This window comes from Panthera leo, chromosome C1, assembly GCF_018350215.1.
Source record: "Panthera leo isolate Ple1 chromosome C1, P.leo_Ple1_pat1.1, whole genome shotgun sequence".
NCBI lineage: Eukaryota > Metazoa > Chordata > Mammalia > Carnivora > Felidae > Panthera > Panthera leo.
Window position 1 is genome coordinate 33,251,831 of NC_056686.1, and position 10,778 is coordinate 33,262,608.

The 10,778-nt window shown below is 48.6% G+C and overlaps 1 protein-coding gene across 1 annotated transcript; it reads left to right on the plus strand.

The window, feature by feature from the left end:
• The first annotated feature begins 941 nt into the window (after positions 1–941).
• On the plus strand, positions 942–7,008 carry ZNF691 (zinc finger protein 691). The gene is made up of 2 exons (XM_042951384.1): positions 942–982; positions 5,537–7,008. Exon 2 carries the CDS (start codon positions 5,546–5,548, stop codon positions 6,404–6,406), a length of 861 nt encoding a protein of 286 aa, XP_042807318.1. The 5' UTR covers positions 942–982; positions 5,537–5,545; the 3' UTR covers positions 6,407–7,008.
• Positions 7,009–10,778: the final 3,770 nt, after the last annotated feature.

Here is a 10,778-nt window from a genome sequence, read left to right on the forward strand (position 1 = left end):
TTCACACTGGCTGCACCCAAGAGAATTTACCAGCCGGAAGAGAACTGACATTGTGGAAGCAGAAGCTTTAACTCATTTAATCCTTAGAACAATTCTGCCAGGGATTTTATGGGGGAGGAAAATGGTGCTCCAAATGGCTAGGCGGTAGAACTGGTATTATAAATGTAGATTATCTAGCTCTGAAGACAAGAAATACCGTGCAGATATGAGAATATTGGATTAGGCTTTTTTTTTTTTTTTTTTAAGTAAAACTTGGGAAAAAAAAAATCCTAATCCTGGATACCTTAGAAGTTGTATTGTGTCGGATTGAGGAATGCCAGGTTTATCTATGTAGGACTGAGAAAAAAAAAAAAATCCCTGTGCAGGAGCGTTGGGAGACCCAGAGGCAGCTCCTTGCACAGGAAACGTCTAACTTCTCACAAACGGATTGGGTTAGTGGATCTTTAAAATCCCTTCTAGTTCTCCAATCCTTTGATTTTAAGGATAAACCTCGCGTGAAGCGCGGAATTCAAGGCTTCACGGATGTCTACAGGACCAAGGGTCACCAATTCAAAGTAAAGAAGAAACTGAGTTCATGACACTTGGAGGTCATGTAGGTTAGCTCTAGGTTTTCTATTACTTCCCAGACGGGTGGTTAAAACTACGTTGGGCTTTTCTCGTGTGAGCGTAGAAGGAGATCCGACGACCTTGGAAGGGAACACAGTCTCCACTTGCTCAGTTCTAAACTTCGCAAATTTCTTCTCGGAGTCTACGCTCTTCCTCAGGACTACAACTCCCAGCAGGCTTTGTTTGAGACCAAAGGTTATTGGCGAGCCCGCCTGGGTTTCTTGCCTTGTGGCACCCAATACAGCCAGTGGGAATGAAGGATCCTCTTCAGGACCCAATCCTGGAGGTGTAGGGCGGGTCCTCTCTGGGTTCCGGCTCCGGCTCCTCCCCCGGCCCACAGAGGCAGCGCTGTCCCTGATCGAGCGGCGGGAGCGAGGTGGGTCCTGGGTGGGCCCGAGGTCGCGGGGGAGGCGGATACGGCTTTGTGGGGAACTCTGAGCATGGCCCCTTCCCTCTCTCCCGGGAATTAGAGGCTGTGGCTTTGCTCCCTGGACCCAGTGGGGAGCAAATGGGACCCGGTGGTCCCCTCCGCCCCGACCCCTGGCCCCCGCCCCTGGCCCGCGCGGCCAGGCGGCTGGCCTCAGCCCTTATTTCAGGCCCTCCTGTTGGCCTTTCAGTCCAGCCCCCCCGGCACTGACCATACTTTTGGGGCCAGCCCCTCCCCATCTCCCTAGCCTCCCGCCCAAGCCAGTCCGCTACTCAGAACCCAGCTCCTATCCTCTGGGAGGCGCGTATCCTCGACTCCGCCATCGGCTTCTCCCCGCTACTTACAACCCAGCCTCCTGGCTCCCGCCCCCTGACACCTCTGATTGCAGCCTGTGCCTCCTCTCCCCAGGTCATCTCCTCGGACCCTCGGACCCCTATGGCCTCCTCTAACTGACCCGTTATGCAGCTCCCCGATACATTTCCCTGTTGTTCAACACCTTGTCCCTGTTCTTTCCAAGCTCTTCTCTCCCCATTGCCTCCCACTCCCTACCCCTTGACTTGACCCTAAAGACCCCGAACTTTGGCCCTTCAGACCACTTTCCAGCTTAGCCCCTTCCCTCTAACCCAAGCCCTTGACCTTCAGCATCTGTGATCACCAGCCCCATCTGCTTGGCTCTTATTTCTTAGTCCTGGTCGCTTCACCACTGCCCCCAGTGTCTCCCACCTTTGATCCTCCCTGTACCCCTGGGCCTCCTGGGAAGCCAAGACTGATGGGCCCTTCTCTCCCCCAAATCTTTGAAATGTGACCTGAAAGTGTATCTGTACCTTACTTGTCACTGTGTTCTTAGTAGATGGTGGTCTCCCCATCTCTCTGTAAGTCCCAATCTTGCTCACCTATCCTGTAAGTCCTAGCTCAGATGCCTCCTTTTCCATTTAGCGGCTCGTCCTTGATCTCTTCAGGGAGCCGGGTGGGTGTCACCTGAACTCCCGAACTCCTGTGCCACTGTTCTTACTCCTTCCTCCTTCCCTTCCCTCCCCACCTCCCACTCTCCCCCACTTCTCTCCAATACTAGTGGCAGGCTTAAAAGCACTGGCTTTGGAGTGATGGGCATAAGTCCCAGTTTTGCTACTCACTTGCTGTGTGCCCTTGAGCAAGTTATAATTTCTCTGAGCCTCAGTTTCCTCATCTCTAAAATAAGTTGTGTAAATGAAATGCCATGATTTGTATATAGTGTTCAGCCCAGGGCCTAGCATTTAGTATCAGCTTAAAAAAATGCGGACTATTATTATTGGTTCCTGTATAATGTGCCAGGTGCTGTGCGAGGCACTGAGGAACGGTACAAAGGTGACTGAGGCACAGTTCCTGTCCCCTTAGAACTTAACCTTCTATACCATATGACAGTTTCTGGAGTTCATGGCCTGTTTCCCTGAACTGTGCCATAAACTGAGGGTAGTAACCATAATCCTAAATCTTTTTGCTCTTCTTTTGATCCAGCATTCAGTCCTGAGGCGAGTCAGAGCTTGGTACATTATAGGTGTTCAGAAGAGCAGGATTGGAAGTGAGAGGGGGCCATGTCGCCCCCTGCATAGACAGGGGTACTAGAGCCCTAGGTGGGGTGGGCAGGGCTGGGGCTTGAATTCAGATCACATCCTTTCACTCATACATTCAAAAAACATTTGAGCACTGCCTTGTGCTGAAGAGAGATTTCCAAAGTGGCCTAGTCCCTCCTTTCCAATGACTTATAAATTTCTAGTGAAGCCAGATAATGTTAAAAGATAATTGCAAATCACTGTAAAAGCAAGTACGTACAAACAGGAGTCTGTGTTTGCATAAAGGTGGAAGTGGGCAGGAATCAAGAGATTCCTGAGGAACAGAAACAGACACAAGCAAGCCTGAAATGGGTTCTGGAGACAGGCCTGGCCTTTACTCAACTCTTTCAACAAATATTTATTAAGGACCTACTAGATATGACTGTCAGTGCTTTAGGAACAAAGACCCCGTCCCTCATAGGACTTCTGTTTTAGCAAGGGGAGGCAGACACTAAATAATTGACATAATAGATAAATAGAATGTTCGCAGGTGAGAAGTTCTGTGGGGTAGGGGGATGGGAATGTGGGAACGGGGTTGTAATTTTTAAAAGGATTGTCAAAACTAAATAAGTGTCAATGAATAAATTGTTTTTGATGTTTACTTGCATTTTTGAAAGCGAAGCAAGCCTCCTTCACCTCCCTTATCTAGATTCTTCAAGAAACACTCTCAAACAAGGACTGGGAAACTATAGTTCAGCTCCTTTTGTCTTAAAGTTTTATTGGAACACAGCCACACTCATTCATTTTTGTATTGTCTACGGCTGCTTTTACGATACAACAGCAGAGTTGAGTAGTTGCCACAGAGATCCTATGGCCCCAAATATTTACTGTCTAGCCCCTTCCAGAAAAATTTGCTGGCCTCCACTTAAAGATTTGAGGCTCTGTCCGTATTGTACATTTTAGAATGTATAGTCGTGTACCATTTTTTACCTTGTACCATTTTTTTAATTAGAAACATTTTTTTTTTCTTTCCTAACAAGATCACATAAGGGATCTTTTTCATTCTTGTGTTCTCTGCAGGGCCAGGACACGGTGTCCTCCTAAGTCCCATGAGGGACAAGGTCTTTGTTCTTCTAATGTAACCCAAATTCCTAAAGTAGCAGCAGTCATATCTAGTAGGTCCTTAAGATATATTTGTTGAATGGGTTGAGTAAAGGCCGGGCCTGTCTCTGGAACCCATTGTCCTCAACCGTGGTAACGGTAGCTGTCATTTGCTGCCACGCAGCATGCTGAGCACGCCGTAGGCATGCAGGATAGGCGGGTGTCACAGGGTTAGTGATGTGGGAGTTGAGGCTCCCGGTGCTCGAGTGATTTGCCCAGTTCTGTACTGTGTGCCACCATCGGGATACGACCCTAAATACAGTCAGCGCCCCTTCCGTTACGGCTGTTGTGTGTTCCAGAAGTACTTGCTGACTTGAAGGAATCCTCGGTCTGTCATTTTCTACCATCGCTGTCCTTTCGGTCTCGCTCCCACCCTCATCCCTTGCTCGTGTCCGCCCGCAGTATCTCCGCCGGCCCACTGCACCTTCTGAAGTGCTGCTATTGCTTTGGGGCTCAGAGGAAACCCCACGCCCGGCAGAAGTACTTCATCCCTCGTCCCCTGTCCTGGGCTATAGGAATGCCGAGGAGTCTGCGCAGCTGAGCAAGCGTTTACCGATGTTTGCATAAGTTGGCGCTGTGTGTGTGTGAGGAATGTGGTTTGTGTCTGTTTGTATTCTTTTTTTGTTTTGTTTTGTTTTGTTTTAACTTTTAAAAATTTTTATTATTTTTAAAGTTTATTTATTTATTTTGAGAGAGACAGAGAGAGCACAAGTGGGGGAGGAGCAAAGAGAAGGAGAAACAGAATCCCAAGCAGGCTCTGCACCATCAGCGTTGAACCTGATGTGGGGCTTGAACTCACGAACTGTGAGATCATGACCTGAGCTGAGATCAAGAGTCAAACGCTTGACAGACTGTGCCACCCAGGCACCCCAATGTCGGTGTCTTTGTACATAGCATGTGAGTGTGTGTGATTTTGTGTGGTGTGACAGTAGAGCTATATTTGTGATTGTGTAGCCATGTATGTGGCTACATGCTTGGGAGGGCTATGTATGTACATGGGATGTGTGTGGCTGTATGGGGCTATATGTGGTATGCAGGTCTGTGTATGTGGCTGTGTGTGGTATGTGTATATGGTGTGAGAATGTGGTTGAGTGTGTCTGGTATGTGAGTATGGCTGGGTGTATATGTGGCCTGTGTATGTGGTTGTATATGGTGTTGGAGAGAGGAAGTGGGCATTGACCAATCAGAGCACACGGCCCAGACCCTGCAGTAGGTCTTGGAGGGCCCAGACGTTAACCGTTAGTTGCTAGGTTAGGGTGAGTTCCAGGGAGGGGAAGGGTGGCGGAATGTTTAAGAGGAATCATGCTGGGCCTTGTACACAGCTAGGAGAGCCTCAAGAATGAGAGGTTCTATTCTGTTCATTCTGAAAGCAGGGAAATGGAAACTTTTCAGGAAGTTTTTTCAAAAGAGATCACCATAAAAGTAGTTTTAGTTAGCTTAGAGTTAGGCAGGAAAATGGAATTTTACCCAAATGGGAGCTCCTTTACTTGTACATGAATTATAGTCTAGACTGTCATTTTTCAATGATATTGAGAAAAGTGACATTCGCGTTGCACAAGTATCTGTTGGGCATAGACAAAGCAGATGCCTCTTTACTCTGATGGGCAGCTTTAAACATCCGTGGAAGTTTGTAAGTTTGTAACTTGAAAGTAAGTAAAGGCATTGCATCCAAGTATTCCAGTTAATTGAGGTTATTTCTAATGGATGTTCCACGGGGAAGGTGTACACCCCTTTACCAGAACAAGATTCCCTGTGGTCTAGCCTGACCCAACACCAAGGAATAAAGGTGTTGGCCATTTGTGTTCATTCTCAGGGTTCAGAAATGGGCAGTGAGAAGGAGAAGGAGCAGAATCCAGAACAGCACCTGCCTGAGGAAGGGGAATGGGGTAAGCCTTGGAGAGTGGAGGACTCGGAGGGTTTTCGGATCCCAGATGGAGAGAAGGAGCATGAGCAAGAGAGCCTGTCAGAAGGTCCACAAGAGATCCACCCAAAAAAGCCGTTGCAGAAAGTCACCGACCCCGCCAGAGAGCCCGGGGGCCCCATGGCTCACCCAAGGCCCGAGATCGACGAGAAGCCCTTTATATGTGCCCAGTGTGGCAAAACCTTCAATAATACCTCCAACCTGAGAACACACCAGCGGATCCACACCGGCGAGAAACCTTACAAGTGTTCTGAATGTGGCAAGAGCTTCTCGAGAAGCTCCAACCGCATCCGGCACGAGCGGATCCACCTGGAAGAGAAGCACTACAAATGTCCCAAGTGTCAGGAGAGCTTTCGGCGGCGCTCAGACCTTACCACGCACCAACAAGATCACCTGGGCAAACGGCCGTACCGCTGTGACCTCTGTGGCAAGAGCTTCAGCCAGAGTGCCACGCTGGCGGTGCATCACCGGACGCACCTGGAGCCAGCGCCCTACATCTGCTGTGAGTGCGGCAAGAGCTTCAGCAACAGCTCCAGCTTCGGTGTGCACCACCGCACGCACACGGGCGAGAGGCCCTATGAGTGCACCGAGTGTGGGCGGACCTTCAGCGACATCTCCAACTTTGGAGCACACCAGAGGACCCACAGAGGGGAGAAGCCCTACTGGTGCACTCTGTGTGGGAAACACTTCTCCCGGAGCTCCAACCTTATCCGCCACCAGAAAACGCACATGGGAGAGCAGGCTGGGAAAGACGCCAGCTGAAGGACAATGAGGGAGAGAGAGAGAGAGAGAGACCCCAGCCTAGTGTAGGAAGATCTGTAGGATCTGCTGCTGCCCCCTTGACCTCAAGCCCCTCCTCCCACTTTGGAGAATGGTTTCCTGTTGCCTCTGAAGCCAGGATCTCCAGGAAGTCCTGAGAAGGGACCCTTGAGTAAAAATCCCTGCCCCTTTCCAGGCCAATTTCTTGCCTTGGAAAGTGGGAGGATCCAGTCTTGGCTTCATCTCCTTGGGATGAAAGAGAAGTAGGATAGGCTTGGCACATGCTCCTATCATTAGGGCAATCATCCCCTGGCCTTTGAGGAAGTCCCTGTGAGGTGGCATCACTGTCTGAAGGTCCTCGGAATTGTGTATGAAATGCTCGGGGCACGTTGCAGTGGCTGCCAGTTCCCATCTGCTGGGCCCCACCTGTGTTGGGGGGAGCAGCCTTCCCAATGGAAGGGGCCTCCTTGGCCTGGAGAAGAGGTCTGGCCCTGCCTTAGGAACGAAAGGGAAGCCCTCAGGGAGCCTTGATCTAGGGACCTTCACAGTCCCCCATGTTTGTGACTTGTTCCCCCCACCCCACCTCCATCTGTTCCCAGAGTGATTAGCAGTAAAACTCTTCAATGAAAAGGACCTGTGTACTTATTTGGGGCATCAAGGAAGTGGGAGCTGGGGAGGCGGCCATGCTGCAGCCTCTCTGGAAGGGGGTTGAATTCCAGGAAAGACAGAATGGGTGGCTGCTCTGAAAAGCAGAGGAAAGCAGGCTGGGTCTCTGGGGCCTTTGAGCAGGAAGGCAGAAGGAACCCACATATGCTGTAGATTCTACAGGTCACATTACATCTTTGTGTCACTGACGTTTGCTCAAGGGAATAAGATGAAACAAGTGAGGAGAAGTGAAGTCAATTGCTGTGAAGTTACACAGCAGGTATGTGGTGGAGCCAGAGTTCACACTTGAGCCTCCCTTGATTCTGAACTGACGCTCTTTTCATTCCATGCACCTACTGGCTTCTGAAGGAGGATCCACTTAGGGGGCCGGCCTGGGACCAAGTGAGTCCCTGGAAATGGGAGCTAGTGGGGCCTTCTGGTGTGGCCCTGGTTCATTTGCTCTGTGGGAAGTCAGTGCCAAGTATGAGAACCTTTCCTCCCTTAGATTCTTGATTGACATTTATTTGTGTCTAGGAAAAGTGATAAGTGTTGGGGAGTAGGGGTGAGGGCTGGGATGAACCCGCGATGAGGGTCTTTGCCTTTCGTAGCAATGGTTTAGTTCCCAAGGCTGGGACAGCTTGGTGGGGATCCTGCCCAGCTTCCTGCCCTCCTGGTTTCGGCCTGGCTCCACATGCCAGATTTCCATGTTTTCTGACGGCAGTTGAACATTCACCCAGATTTCCTCCAACACATAAAGAAGACCCTTCTCTACATCTCTTGCCAATCAGGTCCTGCTCTTCCAGACTGAGGGGCCCTTTTCATTTGTAACCAATTGCCAGAATGTGATTTTGGTACCAGGCTTAAAACTGGCACCGTCTGTGACCTGACCTATCACATGGGATCCTGCCACCCAGCCAGAGACGGATGTGCTAGCAGCTTTGTACTCATTATGTTGAATTCTCACGTAACCCTGGGAAGTAAGAATTACCCACATTTGACAGAAGGAGAAACAGGCTGCCAGAAAGTGACTTGCCCAAGATCACATGGCAAGTAAGTCGCAGGGGCAGGACTCCACCTACTTCTGCCTAAACCCAAAGTCTGTATTCCAACTATAAAAGAAGACTTTCCAAATGATTCCCTGACATTTGTAGGACACTACAGTTTACAAAGTACTTTTTAAAAAGTTTTTATTTTAATCACCTGGTGCTTGTCACGACAAGGACACTCCTTAATCCTCATCACTTGTTTCACCCATCCTCCCACGCACCTCCCCTTGCGTGACCTTCAGTTTGTTCTCTACAGTTAATCTGTTTCTTGGTTTGTCTCTCTCTCTTTTTTCCTTTTGCTTGTTTGTTTTGTTTCTTGAATTTCACATATGAGTGAGATCATATGGTATTTGTCTTTCTCTGATTTATTTCACTTAGAATTATACTCTCTGGCTCCTTGCATGTCATTGCAGATGGCAAGATTTTATTTTATTTTTTTAATGTTTTTTATTTAATTTTGAGAGAGCACAAGCAGGGGCAAGGGAGAGACGGGGCAGAGGATCTGAAACAAGCTCTGTGCTGACAGCACAGCCCGATGTGGAGCTTGAACTCACAAACCGCGAGATCATGACCTGAGCCGAAGTCGGGACGCCCAACTGACTGAGCCACCCAGGCGCCCCAAGATTCCATTCTTTTTCATGGCTGAATAATATTCCAGTGTATATACCACACCTTCTTTATCCACTCATCAGCTGATAGACACTTGCGCTGCTTCCGTATCTTGGCTATTGCAAACAGTGCTGCTATAAACATAGAGGGGCATGTATCCCTTTGAAATAATGTGTTTATGTTTGACAAAGCACTTTTATCTCATATACATCTTTCTGCTTCTTCAAAATCTGCGTACAAAATATTTTAAACATATAGTCACCCAAACTTGTATGTATGAATTGGCACACTCACTAGTAATTAAAGTTGCCATCGAACACCACCGAGCACCCGTTCTTGGGCACCTGTTACCTCTGATCTCCACAACTATCCTGTAAGGTAGTAGTATCCCCATTTTTTAAAAACATTTTTATTTATTTAACTTACTGTTATTATTTTTTTAATTTAGAGAGAGAGCTCATGAGCAGGGGGAAGGAGAGAGAGAATCTTGAGCAGGGTCCTCACTCAGTGTGGAGCCCAACATGAGGCTTGAGCCCACAGCCGTGAGATCATGACAGCCGAAATTAAGAGTAGGATGCTTAACCCACTGAGCCACCCAGGCACCTCTCCCTATTTTTAAGATGAGAAAATTCTGAGATGTTAAATGACCTGACTTAATGACTATGCTGGGGTTCAAATCAGGTATTTATGATTCCAAGGCCAAGCTCTTCATTATACTCACTACCAAGCTAGGTCTACTGGTCCCCTGTCTGGGGAGCTTGGTGTCCTTCCAGACCTACGTAGAGCCTTAGTAACAGTTGCTGTGACTTTCTGGGAATCTCTGCTGCCAGTAAAACCCAGGATCAGTGCTCGAGGCACTTGCTTTGATCTTGGGACATGACTCGCCAATCTCATTTGCCCCTTTTTGACCAAGTTCATAGGTTATGGTTTCTGCACTGGCCCAGACTTTTGAGTCCTGACTAGCCCATTTATCCACTCTGTGACTTCCTTTTTTGTTAACTTCCCTAATTTTCTCCTTCATTCTCTTCATTCTCTGAGTGCAGGAGATGGGCACAAAAACCTAGAGTTACAGTGCAGGATGATATGGGTCATTATGGTTGTACCCAGGGTGCACTAGGAGCACAGGGGAGGGCCTTACGCTGGCCTGAACTGGACATTGGAGTCCAAAATTGAATAAGACAGTCCTTCCTGCAGGGAACTCAGAGGAAGAGAAACTCTGCTCAGAACAAGGTATTGGGGGAACACAGGTGGGAATGGCTAGCTCTTTGGAGGGAAGGAAAAGGTGAGACGATGATTGAGTCTGGTCTTAAAGAATGAATAGATGTTTACTCAGGCAAAGAAGAGGAAGGTTATTTCAGATGGAAGGGAAATGGCAGTGTTTTAAGGAACAGTGTGAGCGTCCTGTGTGAGGAGGAGATGATGGTAAGGGAGGGACCAGATGGTGAAGGCTGTTGGATGCCAGGATAAAAAGTTGTGGGCTGTAGACAACGGGATTTTCAAGCAGGCGAATGGTGTGATCATTCAAGCTAGTGTGGAGGGTGAGCTAAAGGGGTCAGGTACGTTGGAAACATGCCAGGTGCCAGTTGGGGGCCCTCCTGACCCACAGAGAGTTCTGTACAATTACCTCAGAGTCTTGCCAATTCCACAGGATGGAAAGTCCAAACCCTCCACCCAATTCCTGCAGATTCCTGGAACTCATGCTCTCACGGCCTCTTGCCTGAGGTTCCTATGGTCTGTGCAAGTCTCTGTTTTGTCCCCATCAGTCACAGAACGGAGCATCTTCACTGGCTTCCCCAGGAAATTCCACCACAACAAGCATTCTGTAAGTTTAGAATCCCTTTGAGAGATTGGCAGTCTTGGGGAGGGGTTCCCATCATGGCATGTCACTAGCTTCCTCTCCTCTTTCCTCTCATCGCTGCCCTTATCCTCTCTCTCCCAACTGCTCTGGAAACTGCAGATTGTTTTACTCCATAATAAAAAGCTGTTTGGCTTTTCTCAGCCCCTGATGCCAATCTGCGTACACAAACACATCAAGGAGCTCAGCAGAACAAAGGCCTCACCATTTAACAGCATAT